At 41.7% G+C, this 22,424-nt stretch overlaps 1 protein-coding gene across 1 annotated transcript in view; it reads right to left on the bottom strand.

Moving 5' to 3' along the window:
- Window positions 1-685: 685 nt before the first annotated feature.
- Window positions 686-22,424, bottom strand: part of DPP4 (dipeptidyl peptidase 4) — a 67,246-nt gene continuing 45,507 nt past the window's right edge. The window contains exons 20-26 of the mRNA XM_089519884.1: window positions 21,762-21,956; window positions 21,191-21,245; window positions 18,894-18,993; window positions 14,008-14,072; window positions 4,264-4,336; window positions 3,837-3,910; window positions 686-2,932 (exon numbers count right to left, since the gene is read on the bottom strand). Coding sequence (XP_089376010.1) covers window positions 2,834-2,932; window positions 3,837-3,910; window positions 4,264-4,336; window positions 14,008-14,072; window positions 18,894-18,993; window positions 21,191-21,245; window positions 21,762-21,956 — 661 coding nt within the window. The 3' untranslated portion in view covers window positions 686-2,833. The remainder of the gene's footprint in view (window positions 2,933-3,836; window positions 3,911-4,263; window positions 4,337-14,007; window positions 14,073-18,893; window positions 18,994-21,190; window positions 21,246-21,761; window positions 21,957-22,424) is intronic.

Genomic DNA, 22,424 nt, shown 5'->3' with positions numbered 1-22,424 from the left:
CTTTTAAACCTTAAAGCTGCAGTGTGTGCCTGTCCAGTGGTAAACAAAGCATGTAAATGATTGGGCTTCATGAATTATTTTATTTTATTTGTTATGTTAAACTTCAGGCATCTGGCTGCAACTTCTCTTAAGAAATACTAATAATATCGGACATGGTAGTGTGTGTGTGTGTGTGTGTGTGATAGGGATGCTTCCTAACACAAACAGGGTCCAACAGAGTCAAGATTTTAAATTCAGTGTGTAATTTGTCATTCTTTAGCTTCCTACACACAGTATAAATATTTTGAAAACAGAATACATTTTCTTTGTCCATCAAAATTCTCCTCTTCTTTGATATATATTTGTCACTAGCCTTTGTCTAGTCTAGGTTTCCATCCAAAATCACTAACAGTTCACCAAACCAGGGAAATGACCACATGTAGCAACTAGGTTTCTTACTGATCCAATAAGAATTAACACACTCACAGCAAGCTTTCTTACATACCAGTAAGAACTGTTACAATTATGCATGCCAGCCTGCTAATATTATTCACTAGATTAAATTCTCTACTAATTTACAAAGAATAAATTGTTATAATTTCCTGTTATTTAAGGCATTTCTAAAGAATAAGTAGGTTTGTAAAGCATATGATGCCCAAGTTTGTTTTCTGAAATGAACACAAAACATTTAATCTCATATCACAAATATAGCTTTATTATATTATGTTTTAAACAGCTACATTTGCAGGACAACATACTATGCAAATTCCATACACACTATCCTTCAAATATAATGAGATTTATGTCTGAAGATTATGTTGGTAATGTACAAAGTTGAGCCAGGGAGAGGGGGACCAAAAATCTCAAGAACTTGATCAGTATGTTCTAGGGCACATTGGTAATATGGAATTTCATAACTGGGCAATATAATCCAAATGGGAATTGTATGCACTGAAAAAGAGTGAAGCCGTATACTGCTAGAATCACATAAAACTGCTCACAAGAGCTGAAAGTACCATATTATTTCTTGTAGATTTCTCTTTCTAATGCACCAGCAGAATGTTTATGTTGTATGAAAAAGAGCAAAACAGGATATTCCCCTACACTTTAATTGACGCTTTGATGCACACCGAGATTGGTTCCTATTCTAGTCTGGTGTTGGACTTTAGCTGCCTAGAAAAGAGAGTAATCTGCAAAGAATGGCCAGAATCCTGGTAGTATCAGTAGAAGCTCTTTTATGGCTATTTTGGAAAGAGGCATCCTATACCTCCTTGTGGAACACCATTACCCTTGGGTGTGCAAAGTTAGCCAGAGGCTCCCAGAGGCAGCCTCATCCCCTTCCTCCTAGTCACAAAAGCCGTCTAGTAGTCCTTGCATATTTGGAACTGAAGAAACAGTTCCTACCCGTGTCTAGGTGTTTGATGATTGCTGCTTTTTCTCCCCACGTGTGCTAGGAATCCTGGATGCACAATCAGTGGCTGGGGGTAGAGTGGTGGAGCTGCACCCAAAAATCTCCAGTGGCTCTTATGCACCCATCATCTTCCACCTGGAACACTAGCATAGCTATGCTGGCAGAGAATCATGCCTTGCAAATAGAACGTTTGAATCTTGTCTAATGACTAGTCACATACTTGCCCTGACTGCAGTATCTAAGCCCCACCCTGGCTTCATTCACAACCATAGTGTGATAGATTCCATTTTCCATGAGTGGAACCCTTTTGTCAACGGAAGGCAAATGCTAAATCCAACCCATATATTTTTAACACAGCCATGTTAGTCTGGATCAATATGCAAGGGGATCTTTGAGACTGACTGAGATAAAGAAGTTGGTAGTATATGCTCTCAGAATGTCTCAAGATCTCTTTGCTTATATTTTAAAAAACAAAGTAACATATATTTTTTTTGCAAGCCCACTACAAGATTCAGATTTGTGAAAGTCCTAAGGCTTGCAAGATGTAATTATTCACAGTTCAGTTGCAGTGATTTGGTCCTTTGCTAACACAATGGCCAATGGCTTGAGTATTTTGATCAGTGCCCACTGGCAAGGTTCAGATTTAGCATCCTCAAAGTGTTCTGCCATCACCAAGCTCTGGATCTGGCTTCATTCACTGATGAAGACATGGGAAAGAAACAGATGAATTGTTCCTCTGATCCAATATTTATTTTTAATTGTGGTTCATACCAATTTTAGATTTTCCCCTTTTCAAGTGGGTTCTTTTAAATTTTTAATTGCAAGTAAACCTAATTATAGAGCTCTCAAATCACATCTTGCTCTGCCCTTACATGATCAGATGAAACCTGCCAAGGTATTTTAGAGGGGTATTTTCACTTTCAGCTTCTCCCATATAAAAGCTGAATCATATCTGCTGAAATTATCACACTTAAACTTCTATTGTGCATACAAATGAAACAGTGCTTCATGTAATTTCCTCTAACTTATAACAAACCTCACATAAGCGCAAGTCACACTTTGTTTCATAAGAGCAACACTTACATATTGACAAAATAAAGTCAGATAAATAGGGCTGCTGGAATCCTATGGTTCATGTACACATGGCTGTGCTCCATTGTCCTGTCCAGAAGGAAGATTATTGGTCCACTTACTCTTTAATGAAAATGCAAAATATCCCTCCACAGAGAAGAGAATGGAGTATCTCCTCCATGTGTGGTAAGTAGAGTAATGCTGATCTTTGGTTTCTGTTTACTGGAATTGCAAAAAATAATAATAAAAAAATTCTTCATTCAAGTATTCTTAGAAATCACTGTCTCGGTTGACTGAAACATGAGACCATTAACCTAGGACACTGTTCTTTTAGAAACCTTGATAAAATATGTGCATGAGAAGCAAAAGGTGTTATGACAATGCAAAACACTGCTTGATAAAATGGCTCATATGGGTGTAAATATGGCTGTGAGCATGGCCTCCAATTCCGTGATCTTTGTCTGTATACCACTGGAGACAAGAAGAAAAAGAAGGTATCAGATTATGTAACAGCAATTATAAAGCAATAACACTGGAAAACTTTAATACAGTCTTCCTGTCACAACTGCAGGTTTGCCTTCAGTGGATTTGAGCTTCTGCAGAATTCTCCACCCCATTCACCCCAATGCACATGGCCAAACCACCATGGCTACACATACAGCATGCCACCATCAAGGCCAAGGGGACTTGAGGAGCACATGGTTATTGGCATCTGCAGGGAACCGAGAGTCCAGAATGTAACTTGTCTATAAGCACGGTTTCCTTCCTATCCTTGCCTCCTTCTACTCACAGTGTTGTGAGGCTAGAGTGTGGAGGGACAGAGATATCTGCACAATTTTCAGCTCATAGAGAGAAAGGCAGACTATAAATATAACTACTAAATAAACAGTTATCAGCCATCTGGACTGCAGATCAGCAAAAGAAAGGCTCCACAGGACACCATTTTCAGCCATGATGGACTTCAATGTTTAGATTACAAGAGTGGGCCTGATAGTGTCTTTCAGTTTTGAAGGTGTTCTCTTTTGTAGTGGCACTTCCAATCTTTTTTTTTTTTTTTTTTTTTTGGGGGGGGGGAGTCATAGCTCAGCAAGAGATTCAATAGCATTGCATGGCCAAAAATTCCTGTGTTCTCTGTTTAGGGCTGAAGTACAGGTTTTTTGCACCCAAACAAGTGCTGCAACTGAGACTGAACAGAATTCCTTATTTCCTTGATCAGACTTGATTTTGGAGAAAGCGTGTGCAGCAATATCTCGTGTTTCCATATTTTTCATTTTCTCCTGATTGAGGTTGGTCACTGATTATATGCACTTTTAAAAAACAGAGCTTTTTTCTCTCATAGCTCTTCATTTAGAACATAAAGACATTTAGCACATACCATTGCTTGGAAATCCACCTCCGCATCAACCAGAGCTTTTGAGATCTGGGCTCCTTGCTGGAAATGAACATTATCTGGGAATTAAAAAACAACAACAGAAAAAATACCGTGTAATGCATATTGTTATGTGGTTACAGTGAAGACTGCCAGGGGTTGGATAGCTTGGGGTGAGCGAAAGAAACCCAAACACCTGAGCTGGGAAACCATTCTTCAGCCCCCTTTGTTGTTGTGTGCCTTTGAGTCATTTCTGACTTATGCTAGCTCTAAAACAAACTGTCCCGCCCACCTTGCTAGCTAATAAAGATCCTGCAATGAGCAATGTTGTCCTCAAGGGTGTGTCACTGTTTTCCTCATTTTATTTTCCTTTTGCGAGTAGCAAGAGTGATTGCCCTGTATCACATATGATGCCTTGTTTTGAGAGTCTCACCATCTGCTGTTCCATGGATCAGTAGATATTGAATGTCTTGGAAGTTTCGTGCTCTGGCCATGACTGTAGAATTCTTATTTTTAAAAATGTAAACACACAAAAAATAATTAGTTTCAGTTGTAGCCTGCTTCCCAGTGAATACTAGCAGCATAGTAGGTTGTTGCTTAACTCATTATAAAAATTACAAATGCTATGTGTAATATATATGGTTCATATCAATATGGTTCCCTGTGCCCATCCTACCTACGTAACAGATCCCCTGTTCTACCCCTGGTGGAAGATTAACCATCCATTAAGAAGCCAAGCCCTCCCTCCAGTCCATCTCCCTTGGTCCAGACCTCGGAGGTAGAGTAGAACTGCTGGCCCTCATCCCCTTCCCCGCCACCACTCCCTTCTCCTTTTGTATCATGTCTTTTTAGATTGTAAGCCTGAGGGCAGGGAACTGTCTAATTATAAAGATTGTATGTACAGCACTGTGTAAATTTACAGTGCTTTATAAATAAAGGTTAATAATAATAATAATAATAATAATAATAATAATAATAAGGGAAGGGACCACTTTACTTTGCCAGTAACATTTCCCTCCAACTTTTGTACTTCCTTTAGCCAACAGAACTATATGAAGAGGGCCACAATATCCATAATACTACAGTCCTCTCAACTTTCCCTGGGCAATCTCAGTGGATGAAAATACTGTATACTACAAAAGTAACTATGGGCCCGAACAGATAGGCCAAAATAAAGCTGCTTCGGGTCACTTTGGAGGTATATTGTTTAAATGATGCGCATGTCCTAAGAGGCCAGAAGCCATGCCAAAGCCATGCTCCAGTCCTAAGCACTGGAGTGCAGCTGTGTCATTTAAACAGTGTACCTCCAAAGTGACCCAAAGCGGCTTTATTTTGGCTGTCTGTTTGGGCCCTATATTGCCATATATAGGTGCATTCTCAAAATAAGACACTTTATAATGAGAATCTAATACAAAGCTGTATCTGGGGGGGAAATGGGACAGTACACTGCATGCTGGGTGCTTCAGCACATTCCCTCGAAGCCCTCTGATGTTCTAATCAGCCTCAAAAACCCACATGTCCCGAGTCAAATGGTAAATTGCTGGGAGTGGAAGTCCTTTGTGGACTCTGTGACCATGAATCTGTAGTTATACACTGTGTTCAACCCTTGCAGACTCTGTGTGTTTCTTCTTGGTAGCAAGAAGGCCTGACATACCACACTGAACAGATGGACAGTACTGGCTGCTTTGATAGCACCAGCTTCTACTTCGGCAGCTGAAGAAGAATGTATCTTGCTTATGCTTTCAGTGGTGTCTTCAAGTTGACAGCACCACTCTTCAGCTGTTGCAGATTGCACATGTAACAATGAATATCTGTGCAAATGGACATTACTAACTGGGCAGCTTTTGGAATTGTATTTCTCTTGAGTCTTTGAATTCCTTCTCCCAGACTCCCCACTGCAGACTAGTAAATACTAGCATAGACTTGCATAGGGTCTAATAAATTATAGAACATCTTATCCGCAGAAAAAGTGCATAATAGAAACCACATGTAGACAATCATTCATTTATTTTCTGGACACAACTGACCTCCCCCCCCCCCCCCCCCGGTATGATCTTTACACACAGAAAACATGCATATAAGGCATTCCCAAGAATTAAAGAACAACCAAAACTAATTGTAACAAGATGTTATTCATTAAGCAACATCTGCTGAACTTAGTGTAATTTTTATGGGATGACCTTGGCCACCTTTGAAATGAGCAACTAAGCTCCACGTCTCCACCCAAAAGTTGCAGAGAAATAGGCCTCTGAGAGTTTCTGTAGGCAAGTAAGCCTCTGCATAAGTACTTTGCTTTCACTGAGTCAAGCGGGAGAAATTCTTTGCTGCCCCCTGCTACTCTTTAGCTCTAAGGTCAGTGCAAGGAGACTGGCTTTGTGAACAGATCAAACAGCAGTCAACATATTATCAGTGCTCAACAAACAAGTTAATGTTTGGCTGGGAGCTGAAGGTCTCTCTCCTTTTGGCATATTTCTTGGATAATAGAACAAATGTCATATCAGTACAAGATGGCATATTTACAAAAATTGTACCCTGTTTTGCATAACCTAATGATGCAGCAGTTCTTGAGGACTGAACATTTCAAATCTGCTAGCAGAAGATTGCCAAATGTATGACTGCTTCAAATACTTGCCAACGGCATATCAAATTCAAGAGAGAGCTGCAAAACAACCTCTTTCACAAGTTTAACAGTCACCCCTGGTGCATGCTCTCCTGGCAGCCCATGACAAGTAGTATTTGCATCATCATTCCCTCCCGTCTTAAAGACAGCTCTCCTTTCAGTCTTTTCCCTTTTCCTTTCACTTGTCAGTCTAGTTTCCTTCAGGCCTGCTCTTGTACTTCCCAGGGTTTCAGTTTTCACCTCCTGGATTCTTGTCTTCCTCTAGCCTCCAGTGCAGAGAACCACACAGGGAAATGTTCATGTGCATGTAAACAGATGTTTTAGTTATTTCTTGCTTTTTTCACTGTGCTGCAATAGCCTCCCAATCTATCTTCCTCTTTTAATTCAGTGGGATAAAATTTAGGAATAGCCTTGTGGTCATGTATAAGCACTGTTAGGTAAAGAGAAATGCAGACTAGCAGGCCTTGATTTGAATTTTGTCGTCATAGCTGAAGTCTGCAGCTTCTGAGTTCCAAAGAGAGCAAGCATTCCCCATAGCTTAATGGCAAGCATGCTTTTGGTCTACAAAAGGTGATCATCCAGGGCTGGTTCACCCTAGGCTTGCCATATCCCGCCTGGGGGCGGGACTTTCCCGGTTTGGGGCAGGGCCGCACGGTCACGGCCCGGTTTGGCCCCGTTCCCGGGATTGCCCCTGCTCCCGGGCGAGATATAGCAAGCTGAGGGAGGCTTTCCCTTGCCGCTTGAGCCCAGGCTTGCAAGGAAAGCCTCCCAGAAGGGGAGGAGTCCCTCTCCGCCTGGGCTCCGCCCCTGCCAAGGGCGGGGCCCAGGCCCAGAGGGAAAGCCTCCCTGGAGGGGAGGAGTCCCTCTCTGCCTGGGTTCCGCCCCCACGGAGGGCGGGGCCCAGGCCTGCAGGGAAAGCCTCCCTGAAGGGGAGGAGTCCCTCTCCGCCTGGGCTCCGCCCCCGCCGAGGGCGGGGCCCAGGCCCAGAGGGAAAGCCTCCCTGGAGGGGAGGAGTCCCTCTCTGCCTGGGGTCCGCCCCCACGGAGGGCGGGGCCCAGGCCTGCAGGGAAAGCCTCCCTGAAGGGGAGGAGTCCCTCTCCGCCTGGGCTCCGCCCCCGCCGAGGGCGGGGCCCAGGCCCAGAGGGAAAGCCTCCCTGGAGGGGAGGAGTCCCTCTCTGCCTGGGTTCCGCCCCCACGGAGGGCGGGGCCCAGGCCTGCAGGGAAAGCCTCCCTGGAGGGGAGGAGTCCCTCTCTGCCTGGGTTCCGCCCCCACGGAGGGCGGGGCCCAGGCCTGCAGGGAAAGCCTCCCTGGAGGGGAGGAGTCCCTCTCCGCTTGGGCTCCGCCCCCGCCGAGGGCGGGGCCCAGGCCTGCAGGGAAAGCCTCCCTGAAGGGGAGGAGTCCCTCTCTGCTTGGGCTCCGCCCCCGCCGAGGGCGCGGCCTAGGCCTGCAGGGAAAGCCTCCCTGAAGGGGAGGAGTCCCTCTCCGCTTGGGCTCCGCCCCCGCCGAGGGCGGGGCCCAGGCCCAGAGGGAAAGTCTCCCTGAAGGGGAGGAGTCCCTCTCTGCCTGGGTTCCGCCCCCGCCGAGGGCGGGGCCCAGGCCTGCAGGGAAAGCCTCCCTGGAGGGGAGGAGTCCCTCCCAGCCTGGGCTCCGCCCCCACCGAGGGCGGGGCCCAGGCCCAGAGGGAAAGCCTCGAAGGCTCCTATTCAAATGTAGGACACAAAAAAAAAAATGTGTCCTACATTTGAACATTTTGTCCTACATTTGTCCCGGTTTGGAGGTCCTGATGAATGGCAACCCTAGTTCACCCACATTTGTATGATGAGTGCCATATGCAAGTGATGACTCATGTGCGCAAAGGGGAGATTTCATATATAACACCACAGACAGAATTGTCACAACATCTCACATCATCTCAAAATGCAATTATTTCCAATGGAAGTTTACACATAGAGCTATCAAGCATCAAGCAAGCACTAATTAAATAATGTACATTCTTGTGTGAATCAGGCCTCAGAGTATCCCACATACCTCAGTGTGTCTCATTAAAGACTAGTGACCCAACATGAAGTTCCCCCAATTTTCATGGTCAGCCACTGCACATGAAATACTTGTTTTGTGCCAACATGTGTGCTGCACACCCATATTCTGAACTAAGTTCATGATGATTACAGTGAAATGTGTAGAGGCCCAAAACAGTACAGGCCAAAAGGTGCAGCTTCCGGCTGTTATGGGGGCATGGCATACAGACAATGCATGCCCCCAGCGCAGCCAGAAGTTGCTCTTAGTCTGCCTAAGGCAGCCCAAAGACACCAGAAAAAAGAGCAGCAGAAAGCTGCACTCTCCCAGAGGCCCATTTGGGACCACAGTGGTGGCTGGCTTTCAGACCAGGCCATCCAGTTGTTGCGGTCCACAGCCAGTCATGGCCCAATTGCAGCTGGAGTTGCCAAAGGCTCCAATCTGCTGGCCTGCTTCAGCCCTTTATCTGCTTAAGACAGACAGCATAGTCATATTAGGGAATGGCCTTCCCAAATTCACCAGTGATAGTTTCACAAACAGGACTTCTACCTGCATAACTTTACATTAGAAGTCTTTACCATTATGAGTCATGTAGTAGACCTCTCAAGCTACACATATTTAGTCCACTCCAGCATGGAATCATTCTCATGATGACATAAAAAGTGGTGCATTGAACATACAGGTCAGGTCAAGCACATTGATACCTGACTAAAGCTATTGTCTACCTGGTACTCATATTGCCTCATCAGCAATAATGCTGCTGTGTGCTTGGCTCAGTCTTCTAGAAGCAAAAAAAAAAAAAAAAGTCCAAGAAATATAGTCATGCGGGTTGGTGGTGGGAACAATGAGTATTACTGAAATCTTTCTTTTACAGACTGAAAAATGCTTGCGTACAAAACTGAAATCTTACCATCTTTTTAGTACTCTCTTTCAATTTTTGTTCTTATTCTGAACACTTCGACATGAAATAATTTTATGCTGTCAGATTTTGTTTCCTCTGAACATATGATAATAAATGCTACTAGCAGATGTGTTAGACTATCACCCTGTATCACATTCCCCTAGTTCAGGCTCTAAGAAACAGGTATTACTACCAGTCTGTACAGGTTTTCAGCATTTAGAAATGACCAAATCGTTTTCTTGGTGCCATTATTTGAATTGATTTGAAGCCCACACCTGTGTCTCGGCACTTAACAAGCAGATCACATTAGATTGTGAAATATAGAACTTGTTGGAGGGAGTCAAATTCATGCTCAGTTCTGCTAGGATCAGGAACTTTGCAATACTGCTCTTTGTCTTCTTATACTGAATCCCGTGGAATCTCAAGGAAGCCCCCAGGATCATTCACACTGCAGAATTGTAGTGCCCTATTTCATTTTAACTGTCATGGCTTGTAATTTGGTCAGAGGCACTGCAGCACTCAGAATTCTAAATGCTTTTTTCTGAACTACTAATTCCAGGATTCCATAGGACAGAATCAAGACAGTTAAAGTGAAATAATAGTGCTATAGTTCTGTAGTGTGCATGTGCTACAGGGCAAAGGATGAGGTCATTTTCAGTTAGGCAGGGTTTGTTTATTAACTTTTAAGAACAGCTCTAATGAAATAGTAAAGCCATACATAACTAAGCAGTGGTAGGATCAGAGCACCATCCTAGCACAACACAATTAATATATGGCTTTAGATTGACACTAAATTCTTTCCTTTCCCCCCCCTTTTTAAAACAAATAATTGTCTAAATTCTTTAGTATATGTGTCTGTCTAGCATATTATTCTTTTTAGCTAAAACAATGAAAGGACTTGTATTGGTGGATCTAAGACCAATCTGTAGGACTAGGTTCTTAATTTAACTAATTTGAAGGGAAGGGTATGACCCTTGCAAGGGCCATGCCCTTCCTTCTTTGTAGACTGTACAATGTAGAGGGAAGTAGAAATATGGTGAACCATTGTTTCAAGAAAATCAGAATCCTGGGTCCATGGAAAAGAGTTGAATCCACCCTTACTGGTTTATTATATCAAGAAATTTGTCTTTCTCCTTGACTTATGTTATCGTTATCATGAATCAAACAGAGTGTTCATTTTTCCACATTTAAGGGATGCGATACACTGCAACAGTTTGATTACTATTTCTACACATGCACGCGCACGTGCGCGTACACACACACACACACACACACACACACAGCCTGCTTGCAAACTCTCCAATTTAATCCTCTGAGTAACACATTGGAAACCTTTAGCTCTTTGGTACTGGCAGTTTCAACGTGGACACTGCCAGCAATGGATGCTGCGCCAAGAAAATTCGACTCCTGGCACAAAGAGATTACACAGTCCTCTGGTGCCATCTGTGCTGCGAAGTTGCAGAGTGACATTGTGCACCCAGAGCACTAACATTTCAATCTGTAGCAAGTTAAGAGACTTCCATTTACATAAGTGCCACCTCACAGATCTGCTACCACTCAGCCTGCCTTCATAGAACCCCACGTTATTCACCAACCAAAAATCCCAAATCAAAAGGAATGACGACTGGGCTGTGGGGTGTGGGAGTGAGGCATCAAAATTGGGTCGATCGGATCAGAAAGCTTAGAGGTAGTCCATAAATCACTGAAGCCGTTGACAGGAGGGGAAAATAAGCAAAAGAGTCAAAATCTCTTTTGATTGTGTTAGTAATATTATGTCCTGAGAATGGCAGCTGGAAAATCTAGTACAAAGAAATCTCTAACAACCAAAGCTGAGATTAATAACCTTTAATAAAGGTTAATAATAATAATAATAATAATAATAATAATAAGCCTGTTCTTTTACTGTGTGTTGTTTGTAGCAGTCTGCATTTGCAACTGTTTTACTTTCCTCTCACTCTGTACTCTCTGCTAATGAATTTCATTTGTGCCAGCCCATTAGCAATCAATAGTGGCTGCTGGCTTCTAGGTCATGGGTACTAAATCTGCTCTAATATTTAAACAGAAGTAGTTTCCTCCTAAATAGATTCAGCACCTGGGATAGCTCCTGTAAAGTTTGGAAACCCAGACTGGATTCACAAACAGCAGTAACGTGGAAGCCACCAGCCGCCACTGGCTCAGTTGCAGAGTATCTGGGGATTAGTTTATTGTATCTCAGTCAGACAGTGCAATACCATCGCAGTGAGAGCATGACTTGCCTAAGACTTCCCAGAAAGTATCACTTGATGTACAGTCGGCCCTCCATATTTGCAGCTTTGACTTTTCCAGAATTTATTATTTGCGGATTTGATTAATATGTTTTCTCTAGGAATCTCTAAGTCCTCCAGCATGACTCTATGGCTAACTTTCACCAGACATTGCCCTGGATGACCTAGAAAATCCTAGAGAGAACACTTCTCTAGGCGTTTTTAGGTCCTCCAGCAAAATTGTATGACCAGCCTCTGCACTGGAGGACCTAGAGATTCATAGAGAGGTGTTGTCTCAGGTAAAAAAACAACAACAGTGTATTTTATTTGCATTTTTCCCACTTCCATGGGGGTCCTAGATCCCTAACCCCAGTGAATGTGGAGGGCCTGCTGTAACAACAATTCTTAAAACTCAAATATGCTTGCTAATAAAAAGAATATATCACCAATATCACTATTATGGCCTTTATCACTTTGCACAAGTCATTTCGACAAAGGCTTAACTGCACCATTTTTAAAACCAGATTTTGCCCTTCTGCTTTTATTTTAAGAGAGAACTACATCTTAAATGCAAACAGATTTAACAAAAGCACAACAGCTATTTTAAAGAAAAGCTGTTTCATAAGGGGTCAACAGGAGAGGAGAAGCAGTGGGGAGAGAGTGGGCGCTTAACAGTCCCCCACATTTACACACACTAAAAATTCACCCTGCTTATCTTTTTCCATGTGGAGTTCTGGGTGTATGTTTTACAAAAGCAAATATAGCTGGTGCAGGATTACAAAAGAAAAGTTGGGGATTGGAGAAGGATTACACATATCCTACTGTTACATCTGCCAATTCCACCCAAGGCAGTTTTGCCTTTACAAAAATGATCACTGGGGTTGTGTTGCATGTGTTTTCATACAACTCTAAATCTGTCTATTTTTAAAATCTGCTGAGCTTCTCCAGGCCTATTTTCAGATCTACAGAAAGCATCAGCCAAGATTCTGTAGCTATGTACACTGTACACTGCAGAATTAAACCAGTCTGATACTGCTTTATCTTTCATGGCTCCACCCTATGGAATCCTGGGATTTGTGGTTTGTTGTGTTGTGGCACCAAAGCGCTCTGATAGAGAAGGCTAAATATCTCACAAAACTACAAATCTCAGAATTCAACAGCATTGAGCCATGGCAGTTAAAGCATTATCAAACTGTATTGATTTTGCAGTGCAGATGCAACCACTTATGATAGAGCTCTATTATCACAGTCAGGACTGACTATCAAACCTACCTTTGTAGCCTGGCAGTGCCCCCAAGATACTGCAGACAGGGACACTGGAAAACAAGATCAGGAATCCTCTTGGCCTTTACAAATTTGTAGCCTGCAGTTATGCATGCATATCTGCTACATATTCACCATACCTATGTAAATCCTAGTTTAGGAGCGACATAGGGGCTGTGAAAGTTCCCCAAATCCCATTTAACAGTAAATAGTTGCTGGAATGAAGTGGGGTCCTTTCCCCTGTTGATTGACAAATGGCTGCCTGATGATCCCACCCCCCTCTCACATGAATAATTATCACCACAGAAATTTGACAGCAGTCCTGTAAAACCAGTTATGCTACTTTTCTCCAATAAAGGATGCATGCATGTCAAGATGATCACCTGACAATGGCTGAAAATATTCCAGTAATCTGGAAGCGTGTTGTGCTCAGTACATATATGCAAGCAGTTGTACAGGTCGTTCCTTCAAAAACACATCAGAGAGGGTGCTTCACATGGTAAATGGCTGGTTATCATATCAACTCTGCCTATATGCACTTGCAATTCAAATCTCTATCATTGCTCTCACAGTGAAGTGGCACTTAGAGTGTATACAACATAGGAGCAGATGTTAAAAATTGCTTCTGCTAATGCATGAATTTGGATGACATGGGTTTAACAACAAACATAGCAAATCTATTATCTGTAGCACATATATAGTTTTGCAATAGACACTTATAAGAAGTCCAGATGCTTACATTATATCAAAGCACATGCATAATCCAAACTCAAAAACAACTGCAGGAGCCAGAATTTCTATAGTATTCTTGGACAGAAAACACAATTCATTCACTCAGAAATCATGTGGAATATATTAGCAATACCCATTAGACAATAATAAACATATGCTCCTTATAAAATTTGTGAATGATGCTGCCTTCCAGAAGCAAATTGGAAGATGGTATTCAGTGAAGAGAATTCAGAAGGAGACAGTTCCAGCTCCCACATTCTCCCAGAGGAGATATATGAGGGACATCAAGTGCTGCAGTGGAAGAAGTCACACTGCATGAGCACAAGTTCTCTCACACAATGGATTCTGTGCACAATGTATTTTTGCAACTATAAAACTGCATGTTAAAGATACTTCCTTACCTCATAGTTATGCAGGTTATCATTTTCTTTGGGAAGACACATGTAGCGTTCAGTGTATATAGAATCTGGAAGTGGGAGAGAAAAGAGAGCAATGCTGTCAGACACTCTTATTTTAAAGGTGAGGATTCTTCCTGTCACATTTACCAAGTTAATGGATTCATTATTACATGAGGACAATCAGTGTACCATTTTACGAAAAAATAAATGTTCTTAGACAGCCACATTTAGACTCAAAGGTCTTTATCAGACTGGCAAAAAAGACAGGAGCATAGCGGCATGCTCCCATCAATATCGCGCAATAATGTGAAGATTATCACACCACATTGCTCAACATTGCTATTATCCCATGATTATCCAGTGAACAAAGAGGCATTCTAGCTCCACTTTTTATTCATGGGAAAATCCCATGAATAAAAAGTGCTAGAATGCCTCTTTATTCATGGGATAACCATGTCATGTGATAATATTCACATTCTTATGCAATACTGATGGGAGCAAGAGACTACAAGGGCCATCAGTCCAACTCCCTGCCATGCAGGAAGATACAGTCAAAGTGTAGTACCTTACATTTCTTAGTGAAATTCATTTTGCTAGCCTTGGCTAAGCTCGCTAATCTGTCAAGGGCATTTTGAATTGTGATCCTATCCTCTGGGTAGCTAACTATTCATTTGGCATCATCTGCAAATTTAATAAGTATACCCCCTATTCCATCATCCAAGCCATTTATAAAGATGTTGAATATCACTGGACAGAACCTGTGGCACCCCACTGGTTATTTTTCTCCAGGATGAAGAGGAGTCAGTCAGTCAACCAATTACAAATCCACTTAAGGTTAGCATTGTCTGGCCCACATTTTACTAGCTTTTTTGCAAGGATATCATGGGGAGGGGGGGGACTTGTGAAAGGTCTTACTGAAATCAAGATATGCTACATCCATAACATTCCCTTTATATGCCAAGCTCATGAATCCGCTTCTCAGTTAGTATTCCTGACTATGAAATCACTGCCAGTGTTTACCAAAATTTCTGAAATCAGATAAAGTCTAGAATGTGTGCCTCCCTCTTCTGCTGTATAACAAACTCCAGGAGAACATGGTCACTCCCACCTAAAGATCCTGTCACTTCCACCCCATTAACCAGGCCATCACTGTTGGTTAGGGTCTGATCTGAAATAGCTGTTCCCCTTTTTGACTCTTCCACCTTCTGGACAATGAAATTGTCTGCAAGGCAAATGAGAAATGTTTTGGACTTTATATTCTTGACAGAGGTTGATGGCCAAAAAATATCAGGATCACTGAAATCTCCCATTACTACTGCACTTCTCCTTTTTGAATGCATCATCCAAGTCCTCAGTCTGGTTTAAAGGTCTGTAGTAGACCTCCACAATGACATCCCTGTTGTTTCTCTCTCCCTTAATTGTGACATGGATGCTCCTAGGATTTAACACATGGATCTCTTCACAGGTTTAAATATTCTTGACATATAATACTTCTCCTCCTTCTTCTTTCCTGTATGGTCTATTTCTCTGAAATTACTACATTCCAATAATGAAACTTATCCCATTAGGTTTCAGGATGCCTACTATATCCTTATTTGCTTTGCTGTGTTGAAAATTCAAGTTCATCTCGTTCATTCCCCAAGCTCTGTGCATTAGTGTAGCAACCACAGGTTCCCCCCCCCCCCCAGCTGCTTATTTAAGATTTTCCTCCTTCCGCTGTTGGGTCCTTGTACTATTTGCCCAGTTCTCTCTAAAAATTATGTCCCTTGATCTAAATTTTCAAAGCACTGGGCAAGGTGATATGCAGATTTCAGTTAGTATTGATGTGTGAAAGCAATAAGTAAAATATTTTAGTAACTGTAAAAAAAACAGTAGTTGCACTGTGCCAATAATGGTGAGTGAATTATAGCAATATTAAGAAGAAAGGGGTACTTCCTTTAGTACGTTTTAAATACAACCCAGTATTAATACAATTCAGTATTTCCTGCATTTTCCCTCCCCATCATATTGTTAATTTTGTTCGTTGTTGTTGTTGCACTGAATTTTTTAAAAAAATGATAACATGATGTAAACAATTAGGACACACACTCAAGTTATCTGTTCTGAGGTCTAGTGACCTTCCCACTTCCAGCCCATTTTGATGGGCACATGTGGTCTTGAGCTGGCATTAATATTCCCAAACAATACAACACCAATCTTCATTCTATTTCCATTTTCATAGTTCTAGAAATTCCCACCCCCCTCAGACTTGGATCCAGTGGAGTCAAGAGACACTGCTGCTTGTGAAGTGGGCTTTTGTGAATTCCTTTCCCCCTTGCAGCCCTTCTGCCCTCTTCTCTGGGCAGCAGGACCTTCTGGAACCGATTTCAAAGTGTGCAAGTGGACAAAACACAGTTGGGATCCAAGCCACTGAGTTGTAGTAGTTGTTGTTGGTGGTGTGTATGTGTGTTTTAAAGATTAATTCGAATAAGTTCAGATGAGTGGTGATGAGGAATAGACCAAATATATTCAAAACAGAACATAAGCTCAGATAGCTAAGACAGGGTACAAGGTAGCTGTAACCATCCATTATGAAGCCAAGCTCTCCCTCCAGTTTATCTGCCTTGGTCCAGGCCTTGGAGGTAGAGAGGAACTGCTGGACCTCTTACCCTTTCCCTCCACCACTCCCTTCTACTTTTGTGTCATGTCTTTTTAGATTGTAAGCCCGAGGGCAGGGAACTGTTTAATTAAAAAGATTGTATGTACAGCGCTGTGTAAATTTACAGCGTTTCATAAATAAAGGTTAATAATAATAATAATAATAATAATAATAATAATAATAATAATAATAATAGAGTTTCAGAGATAAAAGTCAATAGAGAAAGCTCTCCAGTCAGCGAGATACAATGTGTAAAAGATGGAGAAAGAATTCCTCTTTCCCAACCAATATCCACTATTCTAAGGCTCAAATTTATGAAACTAGTTACATGAACCAATCAATAACGATTTATGCCTGTCTGCATTCCGCCCCAATGACACTTCATGAAGAGGTAATGGATATCATCAAAACACAGTTTGCACTTTTGAATCCTGGCCTTCCTAACCTAATTTATTTCATAATCTTTCACTTCTATACTTTTCCAGTAAGTACACTTCTTTGCTTCCATGCTTCTCCTACCCTTTTATTATCCAGGCCTTAAAAAGAGCAGAAGACAGAAGTTTCCTCTTTCTGGCCAAGGATATTTTAGTGGACTAGTACAATTAGAACAATGATTTTTTTTGCAAGTACAGTGAATGGTGACTGGAACTTTCTGTAAATGTATCCTACAAGATCTGCAGTTAGTAGTCCTGCATACATGAGACATAGTCTCAACATATTCAAAAATCCTGTTGCAGCACTACACAAGTGCAAAGATAGCTAGGTTGCATAAGTGCAGTTTTTAGCACAGCCAGCTGTTCCACAAGCATGTGCACAGAAAGAGAGGCAGAGAGAGAGAGAGAGAGAGACTCTTCTCTGACTTTTGACTTGGTGGATATAGAGTTAATCAAGTATTTCACAATTGGTGCCCTATTGTGTAATTGGTTGTCCAACTGCAGGTCCAGCATAACTACACTGGTGTATTTATATTATTCTAAATGAGTATATAGGATCAGAATCCCAATTCATCTGGCCATCCTAAAATCAGGAGGTTATTCAGGCTTCTCAAGGTCTTAGCTTCCCTCTTCTTGCCATTTCCTGTCATAGAGCCATCTGTTTGCTGTTATACAACCACTTCAGTAGATGTGCCTTATTTCTGTTCTTTCACTATATTCCACTGAAGAGTTGTGTACAATTTGAAAGAGATCACTGGCTCACACACTCATGCTAATTTTGCAGATGGTTTTTGTATTGTTTCAAGAACCCCCAAACAATAACCACAACAATAACAACAACTCTTTTGACAAAAACCAATGGTAGAAACCAGGTATATGCCATAGGAAGCCAATTCCCTAGCATTGAGCCAGGGCAGTTAAAGTGGTCTCAAACTCTATTACTTCTGCAGTGTCTTTTGGACCTAAGTTGTAGGCAGAGTAAAAGATATTTCACAAGAGCAAACACAGATTTGTGACTATGGGTGAAAAGAATTGCACAATGCTCAAATGATGGTGAGGATGGGAGGGATGTAGTGAGCCCTTAACGAAAATTAAAAGCCCTCTCAATGAAAAAATAACCTAAGACCCAAGTTCTTCCTTGGTGAAGGGACTCAAGAGCTTCCCCCACACTTTGGTTCTTTTACATTGTCTATTAATTGCAGTTTTTGAAAAAGCAAGGTATAAGAAGCAGGATCTTAAAAGCACCTTGAGGAGATTTTTAAAAGAAATCAAGCATATCAATATTAATTCTTTTTACTCAAGTTAATTATACAAGAGGTGATCAGAAACATGATTCAAATATTCCAGTTAAGAATTAAATTTGTGTCCTCTCTCTCTTCAGAGCTCACTCAAAAGCAAAGGAAGTTAGTAGTAGTGTTAATGAATTTTTATGACATTCAGAAATGATCCCTCAACACTTTGGAACACATGGCACTTTTGAAGAATGCAAATGCAGACATTTGCATTATAGTAAAATTTCAAATATTAAGTAATTTTGTGCTTTTTAAAGGTTAAGCAGATTATTTTCCTTTTCACATCCAAGTTTTTCAGTGGAAAATATGATCCAGGGACACTGTGTAACGCCTCACATGAGTTCATGAAGGCAGACCAAATGGCAGTTTATTTGGGAAGGAGTATGAAATGAATATAACATTTTTTTTACATCGTAAACATGCTAAACACCTTCGCAATGCAAGAAAGATATAATATGTGAAAGTATGGTTTTGTAACACTTTGCAAAACAACTTTCCATTAAATACCTAGAAAGAATCACATACCATAATATTGCCAGCGTGACACAGGAGCAACAGCTATTCCACACTTGAACACTCCACTTCCAGATCCCAGCACCATGGATGACACATAGCCACCATATGACTAGGAAGAAAGACATGCTATCATTTAAATCAGACCTGTTGCTCTCTCAGTGTGTATGTGTGCATGTGAAAAAAACGTTTCCCAAGTTTTTCCAATTTTGCCTGTGCTTCATCTTGCATAGGAATGAATGACCACCTGTTCAGAAATTACTTTGGTGGTCAGCGAGTTACTGCACCATAACTCAGTTCCAAGCAATAACTTGAGGAGTTGTCCACAGGGTCTAATATAATGTCCTCGCCTGCTGTCATCATGATGAGCAGTCCTGACAATGCAGGGCCCAATTGCAATTTTTGGTGTAAACTGTCCAGATGACATCTGGCCAATTCAGCACCAAACCTGCCATATGTCCCCCTTAAACTGGGTTTAAATAACGCACATTTTGCTCCAGATCATCACAGAAAATCCAGAGCCCTCCGCTGCAATGTGGGGAGGCTGTTTACAATGTGTCCCACTGTGCCCTCTGACACCATGGCAGTGGTGGCAAGTCACTCACTCTGAGGCCAGAATAAGGTATCCAGCAGTGTGACTGATGCTGGGAGTCTTGTTCAGAGAACGACTTTTGTTGTGACAGTTGTGTTGGGTGGCACAGCAGGACATGTGTGCAAACTGCCACCCAGTGTTACAACAGAGAGACCCAGGTAACAGGGAACATCAAGGTAGCTCCAGGAAACCTCACCCATACATTTTGAGCAGGAGTGGTGGAGACTAAGGGCCACTTTAACCGTTTAGGAAAGTTTTGAGGGCCAGATAGACTCCATACAGACTCATGTCAGAATAGCTATTTAATCAATAACCATGTGAATTTGCAGTGTATCTTCCACTGCCAGCTCCCAGTGTTTAAAAGTACAGGTAGGAATTCCTTTCAGCCTCAACTGCACTGTTACCTAGAAGGTTGGTCACCAATTACTACTGGATTAGACTATAAATTAACCTCATATGTAAGTCGAGGGCAAGTTTTGGGACCAAAATTATGGATTTTGATATGACCTGTGGACAAGTCGAGGGTAAATCTTAGGGGTGTTTAATGAAAGATGTGAAGGATGAAGCAAAGGAAAACAATGCCAAAGAACTTACAAAATTCCAGCAGGCATAACTATTTGTGCTCATACTAAAGGCTGGATGGATGAGAGAATAGAAGGGGCTCAGTGCTCCTTGGACAGATTATACTCTTGCCTTTCAGCGCACGCATATATATATATATATATATATATATATATATATGAGTTAAAATACAGTATTACATTGACCGATGGATAGGTCGGCTCAGGCTTTTTGAGTCAATTTCTAACCGAAATTTTAGACATACACACACACACACACACACACACACACACACACAGTATATCAAAAGATACTGGTTTCTATGGTTTTAGGCCTCATCCATCTCAGTCAGATTCTCCAGTCCAGTGACAGCAATATCCAAAGCATGTTTATTCAGTCATAAGCCACTCTGTTTAGTTCCAAGTCCCTTTCCCATTGCACAATTATAATACTTTGGTACCACTTTAACTGCAATGATTCAATCCTGTGGAATCCTGAAATTGGTAGTCTACAGAGGGGCATTTGGATATCTCAGCCTCTGGGGCATTTAACCAAACTACAAACCACAGGATTCCATAGGAGGCAGTCATAGCAGTTAAAATGGAATCATACTGCCATAACTGTGTATGTGAAAGAGCCCCCAATTATACTTTAACAACAGGTATAAGGGAATTGATCTCTCCTTCAGTGGCCATATTTCCTTCCGGGTCACTCCCAAGAACAGGCAGATGGCAGGCCACTGCTTCTCAAGGCCTTTCCATCTTCTCCAAAATTTCTACCCCTGATGTCATAGCAATATTTCTATTCATACACATGAAAGCATAGAACAATTAAGCACTTGAGGGACTGCTGAGGGAGGGCAGGAAAAAAACAGAGATAAGAGACAGCGAGGTTTCCCTGCTCATTTTTCTCAACTGCTGAACAAGAAAGTCCAGTCTTATCTCTTACTAGTGAGATAATAATGTTTTTTTGCTCAGAGCCAAAGAAAAGCTGCATTTTCTTCCTTTGTTCTGGAAGAGAAGGTAAAATCAGAGAGGGAACACCAGTGAAGCTAAAATTTCCCAATCTCATTTCTCTCTAATTGCAGCCTAAGTATAATATTTCTCTTTAATCACTTAACTTTGCTACTATGAGGAAGATTAATTTTAATACTTACCCAGCCCCAGATACCTATTCTTGTCTTATCAACAAAGCTCATTTCAGAAAATTTTCTAAGAAAAAACAGAAAATACACAAACTATATACATGCTCAAGAAAATGCATGCCCCCATGAATCGTTTACAGTTCCTCACTCTGTGTTTGGGCCTAAATATCCTGAAGGCACCAGATCCCATCTGATCTGGGAAGCTAAGCAGGGTCAGCCCTGGTTAGTACTTGGTTGGGGGACTGCTGACAAGTATCATGTTCTGTACGCTATATCTCAGAGGAAGGAACTGGCAAAACCACCTCTGAGTATTCCCTGCCTAAGAAAACCCTTTGAAATTCATGGGGTCACCATAAATTGACAGGTAACTTGAAGGCACAAACACACACACTTGTGCGGACACACAAAGCTTCCCAGAGGACAGGTTTGATAAAATATTTTTAAAAATTTAATCTTTGGTACAACTTCCAATGAAAAAAGTCCTTTCCTAGTCATCTTTATTTTTCATGACACATTTGCTACAAAGGAATACTAGCACATAAAGGAGCAGGGGAAATACTGGAATACTTTAGCATATGCTTACTTAGTTGCCAAGATCTGATCTTCAACTTCATAGGTGCCCAGTCTTCGATATATTGCATGCATGATTTTGTCTCCTTGATACCCACTTCCTCTGCCATCAAAACTAGCCACAATAATCTCCTCTGTGCTTGCCAGGTATGTAGCCCAATTGATCCGGTAGGCCGCATCAGCTTTCTGACTGCAGGGCCCTGCATATCTGTGGAGAGAATTTCAGGTGATTTTATGTATGGGATCTTATTTATTTATGCAGTTTGCCAGATTAAACAGGCAAATGTAGCTGGAACAGAAGAGTTCCAGAAAGGAGCCCTGATGGTGCAGTGGTTAAATGTCGGTACTGCAGCATTCTAATACCCCAGATGACAGGATCAGAATTCAAAATGACCTTCACAGATTAGAAAACTGGGCTAAAACTAACAAAATGAATGTCAACAGGAAGTCTTATAACATACTACACTTGGTCAGTAAAAATGACATGCAGAGATATAGGATGGGTGACACCTGGCTTGACAGCAGTACATGCAAAAGGGATCTAGGAGTCTTAGGGGACTGTGTGTCAGCAATGTGATAGACCAGCTAAGAAAGCCAATACAATCCTAAGGTTGGATCAATATGAATACAGTGTCTACATCAAGGGAAGTAATAGTAGCATTATGTTCTGCTTTGG

The sequence above is a fragment of the Sceloporus occidentalis genome, unplaced genomic scaffold, assembly GCF_023333645.1.
Source record: "Sceloporus occidentalis isolate IW3139 unplaced genomic scaffold, rSceOcc1.0.p SCAF_4, whole genome shotgun sequence".
NCBI classification, from domain to species: domain Eukaryota; kingdom Metazoa; phylum Chordata; class Lepidosauria; order Squamata; family Phrynosomatidae; genus Sceloporus; species Sceloporus occidentalis.
The sequence above is the reverse complement of the archived record's forward strand: the minus strand, read 5'-3'. Positions and strand labels throughout refer to the sequence as shown.